The following is a 20,051-nucleotide window of genomic DNA, read 5'->3' on the forward strand; positions in this document are numbered from 1 at the left end:
AAGCTGTATACAGAGGAAAGTTAGAAATTAACTAATGAGTATGGAATCAAATTTTGTCGAAAATAAGTTTTATCCTCCAAATTTAACATAATTAATGTGTTAAAAGCCCGATTGAAATTATTATTACACTTAAAAGCCTTAAAATATCATGGAGATATTTTGTACAGATAAGAACATTACATAGAATATATTATGAATTTAAAAAAATATGTTATTAAAATATCCGAGGAGTTTTTGTTCCTAGATATTGATCTGTATTTATGACGTGAAAGTAAATTTGTAAAATTGTTTATTCGATTTCGAAAGTAATTTGCTTTCTTTACAGACACCCATGAACAAAGACTATTTTTATTCATTTTAAAATGCATTTTTCGCTATTCTTTCTCGTATTGATAATCCCCTTGCGGCTAAATCCACTTATCTCACTTGTCAGCAGGTGGGATACGGTTCCCTTCGACCTGCCATTAAGATATGAAATTTCTGGAATGGATGTATTTTCCTGGAATGTGTTCTCCGGAAAACTTTTCGACTCCGTGCACGAAGTTACAATTGGCGAAAATACAGAAAATAGTAGTCTTTCTCACAATAAAACAATTCTTTGGCAATCTGTTAATTCAGCGGGAGCGTTAAGACTCTTTTATGAGGATTACACAGTTGATTCGTCCTGCAAATTTGAAAAAATTTGTTGTTTTTACAACAACAAAAGAGTCGTAAACAATACGTCAGGACTTATCATACACTAGCAAGCAAATATCTAAAGCACTTATTAAGCTTTGGTTATCGCAAAAACGCTATAATTTAAATACTACAATTATTACGATTAATTGAAATGCATTTCTGAACTTTAGTTCTTTTTTCAGTTTGAATATTGTTACACATAAAACCAATGAACTTTTTAAAACGAGTTGCTTAACTTTCCCGTTAACTATATTTAAAATTGCGTGTGACGCCACCTGTTATGATACTTTTACCCATTTAACAATAAGCCATTAGTCTCTTTATTATAGATAACCAATCAAGAAACCAAGTACATATGGGTCAGCATAGTTCATGGGATTACGGTATAAGCGAATTTGACATGGTAATAATCAATAAGAATACGATTGCTGAAAAACTTGCGCATGGAGCGACTAAAATGGTGATACTGAGATATATTGTGCGTTTGTGCAAGCATTAAAGTTCAATACAAAACTCGAAATGGGAAAAGGTCAAGATGCGATAAGGGAGACTGTATATGAGCCTTTGGAAGAGGTAGTTAGGGTTCGGCGAAGTATGAGAAGTAAAATATCCATAAAGCCCTTTGACAACAACACCCCTTTTATATAACCCACTGTATGGCGTAATATATTGTTAAGATGTTCACAGCACAATTGTAAAGTTGTCGACGGCCAAGTGTACGGTTTTTTAAATATTTGATGGTTAATAGTTTTATCATTTTATCGTTCTGTAATGTGTTTCTTTGGTTGTTAAGTTACGGCAACGCAACACTTGGCGATCTGTCTAGGGGGATGCCTTCTGAGAGGTCTTTTTAAGGGTAACTGGTCTCTATTCAGGCGTTACAGAGGTGGAAAAAATCCGGAAAACTCCACGTGACCAGCCCGTCTTGGCGAACCCACGACCGAACTCCCAGTGTTCTGGGAACGGAACCGCTTGGCCACTGGTAGGCCCGACTCTTGTAATAAATTCTTTAAGACAATTTTTTGCCTTATATTTGACAGGTGCTCACTTAACTGACGAGGGCTATTGACACCGGGGTCGAAATGCATTTTAGAAGATATATAAAACATTGTTTCCTGAGTGTAATAACCCTTTCATTGTAATAATAAAAAACATATTTGTTTTAAATATGTTACGATACTTTCCTAAAAATCTTTTAATACTTTTAATTATTATAAAATGGGAGAAAGCTTAATTTCGAAGTTAGACAAATGTTTGACCAAAAAACAATACATGCTAATAAAGAGTAAAACCTTTATTACACCGGACCCACTCGAGATACGACGAACAACATTACTATATCTCCCCACCCCTCGACCTTTAACCACCAAAATTTAACAGCATTAATTCACCTAATACACTACAAACCTCTCTGCCAAATTTCACAAATTTTGAACAAAAGGTACAGGACTTTTTATACTTTTAAGTAAATGAATGAAAAAATCGTTCTCTCCCACTCACACATACAGAAAAGTACCCGAATATTTTGCATGTTGCGACGTTACAAGGTTTCATGACGCAAAAAATATAAAAAAGTTTTGGGCGGGTCATATTTTGACCATACGGCATACTTTTCACTTATATATAAGAGAGCCTGGAAAGTAAAAGTACAGATATATATTGTTGAAGTAAACTTAATCCTTTTAGATCACACTCTGTAAATTTTACTTTCTGTTTTTTGTCGTAGAATTGAGTTCGTTTCGAGATTTAGTTTTTATAATCTGACAATATTTTATACAAATTCTTTTACATTTCAGGGTTATTTGATTGATCATAAGAATGTTACTTACATTTGTATGCCTCTCAGTTATGATTTTAACTGTTATACTTAAAATACAGTTATACCTCAAGGCACTTTTTTAAATACATCTCTTGATGTTTCTATTTTTACTTTTAAATATCTCAATCTTTAAAATTCTATGCTGTATATTCACGTACAGTACTAGGAACGTTGGTGACTCATTAGTTTAAATTTTACCGGCAATATAATGTTGCATTGAGCTATATTTTTATCGATCTACAATGCACACAAACAAATATATATCACGTTTTCCGTTATTCAGCGAGACGTCAGCGCAGTGACAAAACTCGTTTCATATTTTCGCTCGTTTTCAGCGTCATCTTGTTCTTGTTCTTGTTCGTGGGTTTATGTTGGAAGGTATGGCCGTTGTCGGCCATACCTTCCAACATTAGCGAGGTTGCTGAGCGCTAGCTTTTTGCTAAGACAGGGAGCGAAGTATGGGGGCGCCATGTTTGAAGGTTTTAATTAAACCAAAAGATGAAACTTTTAAAAAATATAGATAAAAGAACTTGTTAAAAATAAATATATTTTTAACTTTTGCCTATCTGAAAGAGTTTGACAAGCGTAATCGTCTTTTCGGCTTCGTATGTCAGATACGTAGTCTAAATTTGTTATCTCATTTGTATCTTGATTTCATCAGTGACATGCATATATATATAGTGTATACCCTATGCACACCGTATGTATATGAATACAATCAGGATTGTCGAGTAAGCACACAAAACCTCTGCCTACGCTAGTTTTCAAGATAGCTAAATATACATAAGATACTTTTTAGCGAGTTTTCATCTTTAAAATGTGAGCGTTGAACGACGAGCGCCGCTCACAAGTTAGCGGCGCACGTCGTTCAACGTTCACGTTTTAGGGATGAAAACTTCTGCGGCAATCTCTCTATTATTTTTTTATTTTCCATATTTTGTGTTACAATAATATAAAGTCAATATTGGTTATGATAGAAATTACCATATGTATTTAATATTATTCTTATTAAGAGAAAATCACTCAGTATAAAAATTTTAAAATAGAATTTTATGATTGTTATATGAAGGCTAAAGTTTGTACATTTTTATTGGCTCTTGACTTCACAAAATTACTCCGGATTTTGATTTCATTGCTTCGGACATAAAATTGTATTACACTAGTGGCCAAAACGTATTATAAGAAAATTTTTTTTGTAACTTGGTTTTGAGTTATGGAATAGAATTGCAAATCAACATCATATAGTTTATACCAAATACAAGTGAGATAAGTACTAATCACATTATTACCGAAAAAAGGATTTATACACCAATTACATAGATACAAATTAATTCATAATCAATGTGCCCATTTCTGTCTTTATTAACGCTGCAATTTTTTGAGCCATGACGAGTTTTTAGTGCGAGTTAATAAAGATTTTCTGAAATCATAATGTTAATGAATGAATAAGACAATTGTTTATTCTAGTGTATTATCCTAAGCATGTAGAAAAACAAATTTGAATGCTATTTTACAACAAGTAATTAAATTGTTTCTTGCAATACTTTTAGCCACTAATGTAAATAATCATTGTGATAATACAGTAGGAATTGCCAATTAATTATCTTAGAATAGTGGTATTCAAACCATATTCTGTAGTACTGACAATATAAACATTATTTTCGACTGTATTCACAGAGCAGGAAAACATGCTGTTTAGCATTACATTCAAGCTAGTTAAGAGAAAAAATAATTTATACAGAATGTTCAGTACTTCTCATATTTTACATAACTGTTTAAAGATGGTTGTAGAGCGCAAAACTTCAGTATCTAAGCTGGAACAATGAAAGCACAGCATGTGCAATATATATATGATTTTGGGGAATAGTTTAAATGGGGAGTGGAGATCAATAGCCAACTCGCACATCCTACTTGTGATGTAATAAATAAATAAGCAGAGCTATAACAGAAACCTTGTTCCAGTAGACTAGTATACAATTCTATTTTACTGCTATAATTTTAAAATCCATGCTTGCAAAGCAAACTTAAATGTACAGTACATTTAATTTTATAATCCAAGCATTTTTTTAAATATACTTTTTAGATACTTTATTACTTATTACATAATTGTAAATTATAATTTTTAATTTAAATACGAAAATTTTTCTGTACAGTAGAACCGTTTATCCGGCTCAAACAGGACTGGGCCCAATCTGTATATCGAAAATCTGGAAGATTCATTAATCACATAACACAGTTTAGATGTACTACTGTACCAACTGATACAGTATCAGTTTGTTGTTTTCTATGTATATATGTCTTTTGCTTTATACTGTTAATATTTTTGTAAAAGTATATATAATGTGCAATAAATAAAATATAATGTAGTACTGTACATTACATAAGTTTCTTGACCATTTCTATGGATTAGAATTTCTCTTTAGGACATTTTTCAACCTAACCTAACTTAACCTAACCAAAGTCGCAGGTGTTAGCATTGAGCCAAGGAAAAACACAGCTGCAACATTATACTCAGGCAAGAATGTAGTACTTACAAGTTAGTTCTTTGAATTTTTTTCGCATATATAGGTTTTCCATATGTCTATATTTCTTATTCCAAATAAACTGGGGATCTGGATTAACAGGGTTCCACTATATTGCTTTTGTTAAAGCTTTAAAAAAATTGATTACATTTAGATAAAACCTAACAAAAAATGGAAACATTCTAAGTGTGAAGCCCCTGTTTCTTTTTAAATGTGAAATAGTTCACATTTAAAAAGAAAAAAAAAGGGTATGTTTTAATAAATTATTAATGCAATGAGAAAACAAATAACCAAAGTGTCCAGACTTCGACATCATCGCTCATATATAATAGAGAAAATGAGATGAATTAATAAACAAAAGAAATAGAAAAAAGGGGATTGTTTAAAACTTAAAACGCAAAAAGGAAATGACAAGATAAAATATGAGTGCAGGTGTATTAGTGATCGGTAAATTGCAATTAGCGTAGAAAGGATGGTGTCAGATAAACCATCTCTGGCAGCCTTTTCTCGCGACCCAAACTGTCAAATTCCACCTGGAGACAAGTAAGAGATCAATAGGGGAATGAGGAAGGGGAAGCCTGACGAATGAAAAGAAAAAAAAGGAGGAAGGTATAAAAACTCTCCGAGTGGAAAGAGAAAAGTTCGTTCTCATCCTCATCATTGTCTTCAACTTCTTCCGTAGGAACATTCTGAAATCGTCATTTCCTCCTGTGCTCACATCCTGTTAACACCTTGATCCTAAACTCACTTGTTTCGGACTCTGCACCAACTGAGCATCAAATTGAACGGATCAAGACAAACTACAAGACTTCAACTTGTCATGGGGACTTTACATTCCTGATGTAAGCATAATTTTCATCCAAATAAACAGTTTTATGTCAACACTTGTTTTATTTTGCCTCCATCATTGACACTCACATATGCGAGGGTCCTAGACCATCCTGAACAAGGGAGTAAAATTTTCCCCCTCTAATCCACATAATTACATAAGTTTGCTTTACTCTTTGTTTGATTTAAAAGTATCTTATCAATAATTTTGTGTATTTTTCTTAGAAAGCAAGAAAAAAGTATAACAATGTTGATGAATATAATGAGAAAGACAATATTGTAAAAACACTGATAAATTCTTAATATATTATAAGTTACTATTTTATTTGCTATGTAAATATATAAAAAAGTGATTAGATAACTTAAGACCAGATCAAAGTGTCCAATTTTGGCTATATTTATTTATGAATTCTATGGAATTCTCAGAAGGAACATAGAATCCCATAAATTCATTTTAAACTTTTTAATACACATTTTATGTTTTCAAATTTTATAAAACAATACATAAATAATCACAAATTAAAATATGATAACAAAAATAAAATATTATAATAATACACTATATTACTATTCAAAAATTATTTCCTCCAAGGATTAAGAATTAAATAAACAAGCATATTCAAATATTTCAAAAGTGACAAAATTACAATTATCAATTAAAACATCAATTATGTTTACTTTAATTAAACATTTTAATTGATCAAATTTAACAAAGATTAGTCCATTTTAATTTACAGATTTTGAGATTGACTGATAAACATTAAATACAAATATATACATAAATGCATTTATATATATATATAGTAAATGTATAAAAAATAAGACACAGTGGAGTGGCAGTGATTTTGTTTGATTTTGGAACCATAATTTTTATTACCTATCCATTTTTCAATGTGCAAAACTTTAAAAACTAGATTAAAGATAAATATATAAAATGAATAGGCTCATTTATATAATACATTAAAATTGTAAAATTACACTCTTATAATTGTAAATAATACTTATTTTAATTTGGAACTAGTTTAGTATAATTAATAATGAGTTTAACTAAAATATTTTGTTTCTTGTTTTTTATGAAATATTGCATTAGGTAGGTTCACATTAAAAGAAGAAAATTTTGTATATTTAAATTCTAGTGTGACGTGGTCCATACTGATATCTGTTGTCATATTCACAAAGCCATTTTGTAGCACTCTCTACATAATTTTTCAAGTCATTGATAACACGATGCCCTTCACGTTTGTATGGAATTTCTTTTGTTTCAGGCAGTTTTTGTCGTGAAAGTTTTGATGTATCAACTAACTTCTGTCTCTGAGTTTTCAAAGTTGAACTATGTATCTGAAAATAAAATTAAAAACATAAATAATTCATCTTTACTATTTGACATGATTTAAAATTAAGCAGAAAGTACAGCAACCTCAAAATCTTGGATATGTGATCTTAAATAATGGCCAAAAACATTTGTTCAATGAAATAAAGTCAGTTTGCTAGAATATCAAGGTATGTTTCTCTATTGAAATAAAAAAAATATACTAATAATGCAATGTTATGTATTATTAAAGACTATTTCATAAGCCTTTGATAATTTCTGTAAGCAATTGATTTGTAAAAAATATATTCCTGATTTGATTTTTTTTTTTTTTAAATCTTGCAATACCTTTCAATCTACATTCACTTTAAAAATTTGTAAATAAAATCAGTTTTACAAAGCCTCTACAATATATACAGTTGAACTTCTCTATTTCAAACACCCCTATCTTAAAATTTATTTTTTCTCCTGCATTTTCAGCCTGAATTCAATATATTTTCCATGTTTATCCCAACTAATTTTCTTCCAAAACTTCTATCTCAAATTATGGACTGAAGTGTCAATTACAAATTCAAAGCTCACCAACTACATTTTGATAGAATAAATCGTAATTAAAAAAAATTTCTTGCAATGTAGTTGCAACTAAAGCTGCTTTTCTCTGAAGCTGCTACAAATTCGGCTTATGTCTTATTGGTTAAAGAAAGTCAGGCATTAGAACCTATTGGTATTTCTGTTAAGGTATGTCAAAAATGTTTTACAAATTTGTACTGTACTTGCTATTGTTTTAATAAAATACCATACCTCCAATCAAACCTATTAAACTAATAGAGGTTCCTACACAGTAAACAGTAAATCTTAAAACTTGTTTATCTGAAATTTTTTCCTCATTCCCATGGGATTTGAGATAGACAGGTTCAACTGTATATATAACTTGTGATTTAATATAGTGCATGGAATAAAGTCCTAATTCATACTGAATTTGCTTCCCATTCCATACCTTTAAAATCTAGGAATGAAAAATGTATTTTTGTTTTTCTTATAAATCTTTATAGATTACTAGCTGTTACCCACGACTTTGCTGCATGGATTATGCAAGCAAACATTTATATGCAGTATTTCAACAACAATAGTAATTATTATATAACACCTACCACTGAGAATTGCTGAAAATCAAACAAACTGTTTTCAATTTGATCAATTTTCTGGAAAATTGATCAAATTGAAAACAGTTTGTTTGATTTTCAGCAATTCAAACAAAAAATCGCATCTAAAATAGTAGAGTAGAAGCTGTTCTTCTGGTTAAGTCTTAATGCTCTCCCTTCGTGGGAGAATTTCGAAAAGTCACTTTTTAGTGTGCATTCCCATGGCGTACCCTACTAAAACGCAGTTAAAAACAAAAAATCGCATCTAAAATAGTAGAGTAGAAGCCATTCTTCTGGTTAAGCCTTAATGCTCTCTCTCTCCCCCCTGAGAGAATTTCAAAAAATTCCTTCTTAGTGTGCGTTTCCATAACGTATCCTAACTGTGTACCAAATTTTATCACTTTAGGTTCAGTGGTTTGCTCTGGGCGGCGATGAATCAGTCAGTCAGTCAAAACAAGTAATTTTATATATATAGATTATAAGAAATGTATCATCTATATATACATTAACTTTCAAATTCAAACATAAATACTTTTATGGAAAATGTTTTTTTTTAAAATCTGATTTTATAATCTGATGTAACTTGATACCTCAATAGAAATATATAGCTATTACTGTAAAATTTTCTAAATTTTGTGCAAAACTGAATGTTTTTATTTACATAATGAGATGACGATTATGAAAATAATAACTGAAAAATATGATTCTTAATTAAAATTCCTAAATATAGTAATTTATATAAAGCTAATTGATATAAGTAACACCTAGTAATATAAATATGTTATGGCTAAAGCCCATGAATCAGATAAAGCTAGGATTAACAAGCTAATGCTAATTTTATCCAAGTCTTTTGGTTAAAGTAACAATTTATTCATTTTGAACTTTATCCATATAAAGCACATTTTATCCAAGTCATATGAGCATAAAATTGACATCCAAAAATGAATAAAGCAAGAACAAAGCTTAAAAACTGAACTTTATCCAACCCATTTTAAATAAAGTGAAAATAAAATTTAAGTTTTTCCTTTTAGCCAGATAATCTATTTTTTTTTCAAATTCAAGTTAAATGAATACAGAAGAAATTTTGATTTTAAAGCAACTAAAATTTATCATTTCTCTATTGCATAAGAATGAAGTGAATGAAAATAAATATTGCCAGTCATTTCACCAAAATGGCACCATAATTAGCAAAAAAAACCATAATTTTAAAGCTAAAAATTGTAGATTTAGCTTTAAAGTATCAAAATGAAGTACTTTGACTTATAGACTACCAATATGTACTGTACATAGACTTTAAATGAAACATACCACAAGTTGATCATAGAAATAAATACAATTGAAAATGGGGATAAAGCCTCAAATAAAAAGTGTCCAAGCAAATTTTATATAATCTTAGATGGGTTTAAAAAGGACTTTTAAAACATCTATTTTTGTGTTTGTCTTTAATTGTATTTATTAATATAATGTAATCCTGGAGTTTACACTGTTTTTTAAAAAGTTTATCTTAGATATGAAAAAAAATCACTAGATTGAAAGAATCATCATCGTATTGCCAATTGGCTTGAAATCTGGCATTAAATTACCAGACCTGGCAACATTTCTCTGTTCCCACTATCCACATAATGGTTAAAAAAACACAATGCTCACACCCATATAAAATATATATTCATTTCTATCCAAATAACAATAAAGAGAGACTACATTATCCAGATAAAGGTTGAATTTTACATTTTTTTCTTGCTTCATTCAAGCATCTTTTGCTAATGTCAGCTTTATCTGCTTATAACTTGTATAAAACATACTTTATATGGATAAAGTTCAAAATGAACAAGCAATTATTTGTTGTAACATTGTCAAAATTCCAGTCTGCAATTTTTTAGATTTTGATGCACAATACTACTGATTTCAGTAGAGTCCTGTCTCTGTACAGTACATCACACTTTTCCTGTTAACAAAAGAGTCATGCCAGTCATCTATTTAATTCTTTTCTGGAGAAAATTTTGAACTGAAATAACATGACTTCTGATCCAAATATAGTTATTCAGGGACTCTTGTCCCTAGGCTTTCCATATTTGATCTTGACTTCATCTATCTAACTCCATTCTTGAGATTAAGGAAGGATAAACAGACAGACAGACGAATGCCAGTGGAAATTTATAGGTTTGCAATTTTAAAACTGCAGCCCAATAAATTATTACTTGCTTTAATCAAAAGACTTGGTTGAAGTTATCATTAGCCAGTTATCCTAAACTTTATCTGATTCACAAAATTTTTTGTAGGCCATTATATTTATAAATTCAAAAGAAAATAAAATTTATATATATATTTTGAAGAGCAGCTGGGACTAAGTTATCATAGATATAAAATACAGTCGAATTTAGTTATAGTTTTAACAAGCACTAGGGGACCAGCAAATTTTCCTCATTATATCCATGAAGACTGTTATGTAACTATAGGGAAAAGGGGTGGCTACTTCGGGTGAAAAAACATGTAGGTGGTGCACCATGGGCAGCAAAATTTGTAGCTACACTTGGGCAATACTGTATTTTTTTTATTAATAATTATATAAACTACAATATAATTAATATTAAACAAATTTTTTTTTGTAATTAAAGATAATACTAATTAATAATATGCTCAATTTCAGTTAGTCTTTTTATCTACAATTCTTAAAATTGATGATTGCTTTCTTTTTCCATTATGTTGATACTGTCCAAGAAGACAAAGAAAACTTTCTACACACTGACATTTTTAGTACCATGTTCTAACTCAAGAATAATTTCTTGAGTTAGAACATGGTACTAAAAGTGGATTTTTAGTTTCTTCATAGTTTCTTCATTCTTTTCTTCATAGACATATTTCTTATGGAAGGATTCATTTCTAATTTAATTCTAGTATATGGTAACTTTACAATCATAGCAATAATTAGGTAAGTAAGCAAAGCAAGGCCAGAAGTTAGTCAACAAAGTGAGGGATGGTCTTTCAAAAAAAGAGTTGGGATAAGTAGGGCCAATCAATAGTGTAATCAATGCCAGTCATAAAACTAAGTAACTCTTTCAGTTTTATCTCTTCCAAGAATTCAGTATTGCATTTTTTACTACTTGAACAATTCAGAATGTTTATATGTATGCATAGCTGCCAAAAATTTGCTTGGTTTATCTGCAAAATTCACTCATTATAACCATGAGAAAATATATGAAAATACATGTAAATTAAAATTGTTATGGCATTTTGCTTATAATCATGAACTCATTATATCTGTGTTCATTAGAACCAAGTTTGATTGCAATGACTATTTCTTTGATGAATCATTTAAAATTATTTTTGTAATATCATTTATAAAATTCTTTAATTAAAAATATGATAAAATAACTATTTCATTGTTAATTAGATCATACCAACAAAAACTTAATTATATAATTAGAATAAAAATTAATAATATTGTAGTAATATAATCAAATAAAATATTTCAATAATGAAGCTGTTTATTAAACCAAACAATCTATATTGATAAATTTTTTTAATAATAGAATTGTCATACTCACTTTTTTTGATATCTTAACATTATATGTCTTTTTATCTGCATTATCCTTTTGTTTATTTATTTGACTACATAAACTTATAGGAGATTTTGATTGATGAGTCTGATGTTTATCTCTAAGTAAATGACTGTAACTATCTCTAGTATCTTTCTTCCTAGGAGGACTTGATGATCTTGCTTTAAATGAAAAATTGTAATATTTTGTTATTAAAGATAGAAGTAAATAGGCTTGATAAATCAAATTATAAAAGTAAACATTAAAAATTAATTTTTTTAAAATTTGATAATTTAAAAAAAATCAACATTAATAATAATAAAATTTATTTTTCTAAACAAATCAATAAATTATATTTTTTTTTAAATACCCAATAGTTTTTCAAGTATTTTAATTAAAGTAGTTCTAAAAGTTTAAGTGCAAAGTTTAATATAAATTTATAAGATTCATTCACAGTTGAGTAATTATAGTAATACTGTATTTACTATTATAATAATTGCAATAATTATAATTAGAAAGAACATAATATTGATATTATAAATAAAATTATTTTAAAATGTTTATTTTAATCAAACAATTTAATAACTAAAATTAAATAATTTTTTATTTGAATCTGTTTTGTTAAAAAACAAAGAAATTCATTAGATGAAAACTCAATGATTACATCATATTTTTACATTTAATAATATAATGCATTAAAAATATTGCATTATATCATTAAACACTGATTTTACTGCATTCTTGGTGTGTTCAAAATTGGTTTATTTTATGTCCAATTCAATTATATTTCACAAAATTCTTACTTTTATCTGTTTTACTTTTTTTTTTATCTTTTTTTACTTTTTACCTGTTTATAGTAGAATAAGGATGTAATTTTGAACACAAAAAGAATGCATTAAAATCAGTGTTTAATGATATAATGCAATATTTAATTGGCATTGTATAATGCCAATAAACCAAATTTGGTTATTTTATGTCCAATCCAATTACATTTCACTGCACAGTACCTCATTTCTTTCTTAAAGTTATGTAAGAAAAACAAAATACAATAATAAATATCTTTTCAGGAATTTTATATAGGTAATTTTTATTTAGAAAGACAAACCACTATTAGATTAATTAACCCACATAAATTAATTACTGACTAATCATTGAAACAAATTTAAATTGTTTCATCTTCCTCATTTTTGGGCAGAATTGTCATACTTATTTGATAATTTTGATTTAAAAATTACTTATTAAAACTAGTTTAAAATTTAAAAAGTTACTTGTTTTCAAAGTATACATAATAGAAAAAATTAAATTAATATTATAACCTAAATTTATGAGCATATCTCATTTCTGAAACCTGTCATAAATCAAAATCTCATAAAGGAAAATCTTGTCTCTGTTTATGTCATATTCTCTAAATTTGTACATTGTTCCTGCATAACCCAGTCACCTTAACCATGTTCTCCAAATAATATTAAAGTGCTACAAAACACCTATTTACCTATCAACCAGGGATGTAACAATTGTCCCCACAAACCATATAATGTAGGGTGGCCCAGTATGTTTGGGGTTAAAAACTAGGAGAAATTTTTAAGTTCATAATAAAACATATGGAAGACTTAACAAAAAATTTTGACAAAGAATTTTATTTTCTACATTTCTTATAAACCTTAAACTGTTCTTACAACAGACGATTTTCTTTTGTCTTCAAGTAAGTAAGTCCCAGGAGACTTGTATTCCTTAACTATCTAAATGAAACAAGTGTTTGCCCATGGTGGTTTTACTGCAATGCAGACAAAACATTCATTAAGTTTAATAGGCCTAATATAACTCAACTACAGTATATAGATTTATATGAGATTTTTCTAACAGAATGTCTATAATAAAAAAGGAAATTTTATATTAATATTGAGATCTGCTCATGTAACAAGTAAAAGGTGGCTCTTCAAAAAATTTGCAGAGGGTTTTCCATTATGGCACTGCCATCAACCAATAATTCTAAATGACATGAAATAAAGTAAAATAAAATATAATTGCCAATTATGATATTTGCTGATATAAAAGAAACTAATATGAAATGAGAAAAGTGAATACAATATGAGCAAATATAAGTTGTCAGACATTTTTATACTTAATAATAAGAAAACAAACAATAAAATAAATTTATTTTTTTCAAACAAAATTGTAAATCAGTGACAGAAGAGTTTCTAATGCAGATGTAAATCTTACTAAACTGCACAACTGCATCAGAATGAATGGCACTACATATAACAAACAAATACATTTTGTGAATAAAACAGAAAATGGAGAAAGGAACTTATGAAACACTTAATTGGAGTGTGCAGAAATTTCAATTTTGTCGCACTTATGATTAGAATAATTTTCTTGTAAATACTGATTGATGCTTGTTATATTAAATATTTTGTCTTGTAAATATGGAAGAAAAATTACAAAAATTAGTTCGTTGTATCAAATTCTCATACATTGATTAATTGTAAATTAGTGTCACATTGTACAGTACTTCAATGAGAGTATGGATTATATCTTGTCTGATAAGGCAATTACAGAAAATTTTAATTTAAAATACATCAATAAATCTACATTCTTACCTCTGTTAATAACTTGATTAATAAAATCCAAAGTATTCACATTGCACATTACTCCTTCTTTTAATCTTCTAGCAATTTCTAATAAATCATTTTCTATGTGCATCTCTCTATCAGAATCTTTATCAGATTCATCTATAAGATCATCCCAGTTTGGTGTCTGAACACCAACATCACATTTATTTTTTTCAGAAAGCAGAGATTCAGATAAAGAAGAACAATATTCTGGAGATGTAGCTGTAAAAATAAAAACAACAAACTGATTTATAAATATTTTAACAATTCTAAGAAAATATTCATAAACAAGCCATAGTAGCTGCTCGAGAGATTTGTGAAGTGTATGGCAAAAAAGCGATGCCTCTTAGGACGGCTCAAAATTGGTTTAAGCAATTCAAAGATGGAATGCTCCCACAGTACCATAGAGCGTCACCTTCATTCAATGGGAAATGTTCAACAGTTGGGTCATGGATTCTGCATGCTTTGAACGACAACAACAAAAATCAACGAGTCACGATCTCCACCAGTTTGCTTGCCTGCCATTGGTCAACTCATGGACACAAGCAGCAATTCCTCTACCAAATTGTTACCAGTAATGAAAAATGGTGCCTGTACATCAATATGAAGCAGTGCAAAGAATGGCTTAGCCCCGACAAACAGGTGACACTGCAAGCAAAACAAGATCTTCACCCATGCAAAATGATGATGTGTGTATGGTGGGACTGGGAAAGCATGGTCCACTACGAATTGCTTGCTTGAAACTAAACAGTGAATGCAGAACTTTACGTCCAATAAATGCAATGACTCAATAATGCTATCCAGCAAAAACAACTGATCAGCGACATGGCGTTCTTCTGCAACACAACACCCACCCTCACATCGCCAATATGACCAAGGAAGCCATTCAAACACTTGGCTGGGAAGTGCTGCCACATCCTCTGTATTCTCCTGGCTTGGTGCCTTTGGATTTTCATCTGTTCCAATCCTTCTTGAATGCATTGTGTGGTGTTTTGTTCAATAATGACATGGAATTAAAGGCTATTATATTGGCTGGATGATTTCTTCAAGTCGAAACCAGGTGATTTCTACTGTCTAGGCACTGAACAGCTTGTTGAATGTTGTGAAGAAGTTGTAAACAACAATGGAGAATACATTATTGATTGATTTGTTGTTCATTTCTTGTTTATTTTTGTGAAAACCTAAACTTAAAAGAAAACGTCAGAACTTACGGGCCAACCCAATAGAAAACTTTTTGCATTAAAGTAAAAAACCAATTTCATTCTATTTAGATATCTAATAAAATTTATGATACTATTTATTTTTATTTTATTTTATTTTATTATTTCAAAGAGCCACTAAAATTTATAAATATGTATAAAGTTTACAAATAAATAAATCAAATTCAATAAAATTAAAATATTTTCCAATATTTTATAAATTAAATTTGTTATAAAATCAATAAATAAATTGAATATCAGTATTATTAATTTTCAAGATTGTCTAAATTATTATTAAAAAAATAAAAACACTCTTGTAACTTTAATTTTGAATCTCTATCTCAGTTTTATATATTTATTTTCAAATAATAATTCAATAAAAACTCAATAATCTCAAATCTAGCAAAAAAGTTTCTTTTAAAATGAGTAGACCATGCTCTTATGATCAGACAATTAAAAGAACTATGAAACAAATTTATAGCATTTTAGATTCATGAGTCTATAGAGTTTACATATATAATGTAACAAACTAGAACAAATGTAAAGCAAGTAGTTTCTCTCTATTAAAACTTAAACAAGTATATACTTCAAAAACATAAAAACTAGTAATAGGTATAAAAAATAAACTCACAAATTTCTTTTTTATGCACATCATAAATAACTCTTTTGTATTTGCATAAACATAAAACATTCTTACATTAACAAGTATGAGTAAATTAACTTGAAGCATGAATTCATGAGTAATATTATTATAATCTCGTGATAAATTGTAATTAGATACTGGTACAATTTAAACAATAAAAGTTTTTGAATTCCTAAATCCAAACATTAAAAATTTGATTTGGAGCTATTTTGGACCTTTTGATACACTGTTTTGATTTATTCATCTATTGAGAAAATAATAATCTTCAACATAGCCAAAATTATAAAAATCAAATAATGCTTTAATGCTTATTTGATTTGTATTACACAAAAATTTTATTATATTTTATTATACAAAAATCAAATCTTTTCTACTGAAAAATTAATATTTAATATTGAATCTCTAAAATTTACTTCCTGAAATAAGAAATATAGTACATCACTTTAAATCCAGTTAGTTTTGTTAAATTTCATTGGAACAATCACAGTTAATTTAATATTTTAAAATACTTACCTCTATCTACCATATGAATTCTTGAGTGATTAGTAGTTTCTTTTATTACTTCTAAATATTTTTGTTTTAATTTAGAAGGAGGGAGAAACTCATTAGCAATTTCATCTGTTACAGATGATTCACTGGACTGGTCTTCATTCCATGAATCAAATGGTTCATGCTGAAATTCTAACAATTTCCTTGCCTTTCGAAAATTCCAATTTTCTTTCCAAATTTGATGTCGCTTTTGAGGCGAATTCCAACGATACTTTCTACGATATTCTGTTGTTTCATGTACCATGATGAAAATAACTGTTTCATGTAATATAAATAATTATTTAATAATTTATTAACAAAAATTACAATTAATTCATTTTAATTTTAATTAACATTAAAAAAATGTAAAGCAGACATCTGTAATTATGCAAGACCATAATTTCATGCATGTACTGTTTGTTATAATACAATAGGCCTAATTATACAATAGGATTATAGTGCTGTCATACATCAAACAGTATATAAAAGATGAGTTGTAATGTATTTCAATGAAATGTGTTCTAAGTAAACAAAATTTAGATTCTTTTTGATAATACAAAATATTTATATATTAAACATAAACATGATATATATAGATTTATATCATATTCTATAATGAACTATAACTAAATATATATTACTGATGAGAAAAAAAAAATTCTGTTATGAATCATTAGAATTAACTGAAACATTATCTACTGCCTTTTGAATTAACTGGTGGTGCTTCAGATTTCTTTACAAAATAAAAAAGGAGCATTTGGTTGAATATTTTTCTCATACAGAATATAGTAGTAAGATTGGATTTACTGTGACAATTCCTATTTTAATAGTTGCATTCCTGGTCAGGATCAATTTTGCCTAATTGATGAAGACAGTATTAATCCCAGCCAGAATTCCTGCAGATCACAGTTTTCTACAGATCATAATCAGTCTGTTCTTGTTCCTGCTGTTTCTGAGTCAATTATGAAGTCAGATCTTCTGATTTTTCATTTGTAAAGGATAAGAGATCCCAGCACAGATCTATGAACCTCTTCAAAAATAAATCAAAACAGGTGAATGATTTTTTTTTAATTAAATTGTATTACTAATGGGTTAAAAATTTATTCATTTTTATATCATTATAATACAATGAGACACATTCTATATAAATTTGATGCTATTACTAATAAATATTTGATAAATGTAAAATTGCTAAAACATAAATAAAAAAATAAACAAGCATAAAATGCAAACTTAAAAAATTAAAAAATGCTAAAATTATTAAATATAAATCTATTTAAAAACTTTATTGTATTGTATTGTACAATCGAATTCAGTTATATTAAAAAGGAAGTATAGAAAACAAAAATAAAAAACAAACATGACATTTCTTGATCTAACTTTGTTGACATTTAACCGAATAGTAAAAATAGATATTTTCCTGGCATAGACTAGATTAAGTCATCTGATAAGTTTAGTAACAATATTAAAAGTTTTTAAAATTAAAATTTTTCAAATAAATACTTTACTTTCTTTATACAACTGTTTTATTAAGTACCAGTACATATTAAACATATGTACTTGTACTTAATATATATTTATATATATTATATAAACTATATATTTTTAAATTAATTGTGTCATTTCTAATTTTCTCTTCTTGCAATTAAAAATTTTAGTAATATATGAAATTTATTTTAGATATAAAACTTAACAATTAAAACTGACATGCACAATATTAATCCCGTCTAAAACTCAATTATAACTTTCAGCTTCCTAAATTAATTAAATCATATGTTTACTTTTTTGTTAATATTTTAATAATTAAACAAGAATGATTAGCCAGTAATTTATTATTAATAGTAAGAAAAAATAAATAAAAGTACCTAAATTTAAATTGAACTTAACATATTCATTTTCAAATTTTATAAACGTAATATTTTATGTATTAAATTCTCATTACAAATTAAGAACTGTCGTAAATGAAAAATTATTATTAGAGACAACTTCAGGGTACTACATTATTAATTGGAAGAAAAAAAAATGAGGACTTTTAAACCTATTTTTGTCACATCATATCTGATAACCCGTCTAAAAGAAATGAAAATTTTACTCATTTTATAGTTTCTCACTTTCTTTTCTAAATATTTAACAAGAAATTTTTAATTTTCATAAGTGAGTTATATCCAAACTTTAAAAACTGCATTTCTTTTTTATAAATGCAACAAAAACCACAGAAAATTTTGTATATTCAGAAAAAATTTTAACAATTTTTTTATGTAGCTATTTATGTAGTTTTTCTATGTAGTTATTTTTTATGCATTAAATTGATTTGATTTAAATCTGGTTAAATTGGATATTTATAATTAATTATTCCTCTTTTCTTTGAATGATTCTTAACAAATGGATTGAAAACTTTATCCTTCAACATTTCTACCCAAATTCCTACAGATTTGTCTTAAAATACTGATACACTCTTAATAACTTCCTGTAATTAGATAAAATAATTGATTATAATTGTTATTTTCTTAGTGCATAAACAGTTTATTCTTATTTACATTCAAACCACCTAACAATAAAAATAATAATACATGTATAATTTCATATTATTATTAATATCTATTGGACCATTCCAATTAGAATGTAAAATTGAATGACCTAACTTTTAGGTCATTCAATTCATTTATATACGTAAAATACAATTAAACGTGACTTTTACTTATGAAATTGATTATTTAAGCTTAAAACTTCTCGTGATTTTCTAATACCGTACCATACATACCTATATGTAATACAACGGTTATTATAGATATTTACATAATTCCATTTCATTTTTCATATAAAAATATATATTAATTCGGAAACAAATTCAAAATAATTCGTGTTCTTTCGTTTATAATCAATTTTTACGACACAGATGGCGCTGTTGACTTTGATGTATTTGTTTTCTGGTGTGAGCATTTAATAAAACCCAAGAAAGGTTATCTTACCTAAGGGTTTATCACACAGAGTGACCGATTTAACACATTATAAATTAAAATTTTTTTATTCCTCTACTGTACACAATTTAAAGAAATTTTTAAATGTGTTAGATTGTTCACTTGGAGTTATAAATCCTTACGTAAGATAACCTTTCTAGTTATATAAATCAAATAATATAATATAACGGTTAGAAGTTCGAAATAATCTTAATAGCGAGATTGAGGCAGAAGTTTTAAACGCGAAAACGTGTACGTCGGACGTTCAGCGCCGCTTT

General features: G+C 27.8%; 1 protein-coding gene across 1 annotated transcript; it reads right to left on the reverse strand.

Annotated features, from left to right (window-relative positions):
* Positions 1-6,220: 6,220 nt before the first annotated feature.
* Positions 6,221-19,723, reverse strand: LOC136977424 (uncharacterized). Its single transcript, XM_067272909.1, has 5 exons — positions 19,578-19,723; positions 16,802-17,092; positions 14,435-14,668; positions 11,844-12,016; positions 6,221-7,185 (listed from the first exon to the last, which is right to left on the reverse strand). Exons 2-5 carry the CDS (start codon positions 17,079-17,081, stop codon positions 6,973-6,975), a joined length of 900 nt encoding a protein of 299 aa, XP_067129010.1. The 5' UTR covers positions 17,082-17,092; positions 19,578-19,723; the 3' UTR covers positions 6,221-6,972.
* Positions 19,724-20,051: the final 328 nt, after the last annotated feature.

The sequence above is a fragment of the Centruroides vittatus genome, unplaced genomic scaffold, assembly GCF_030686945.1.
Source record: "Centruroides vittatus isolate TY-2023 unplaced genomic scaffold, ASM3068694v2 contig_1114, whole genome shotgun sequence".
Classification (NCBI taxonomy): domain Eukaryota; kingdom Metazoa; phylum Arthropoda; class Arachnida; order Scorpiones; family Buthidae; genus Centruroides; species Centruroides vittatus.

Excerpts from the sequence above, each read along its gene's own strand:
- LOC136977424 (XM_067272909.1), bottom strand. The coding sequence starts at position 17,081 with ATGGTACATGAAACAACAGAATATCGTAGAAAGTATCGTTGGAATTCG. Across the intron at positions 12,017-14,434 it reads TAATCAAGTTATTAACAGAG|CAAGATCATCAAGTCCTCCT; the intron begins GTAAGAATGTAG and ends TTTCATTTAAAG. Across the intron at positions 7,186-11,843 it reads ATGTTAAGATATCAAAAAAA|ATACATAGTTCAACTTTGAA; the intron begins GTGAGTATGACA and ends TTTTATTTTCAG.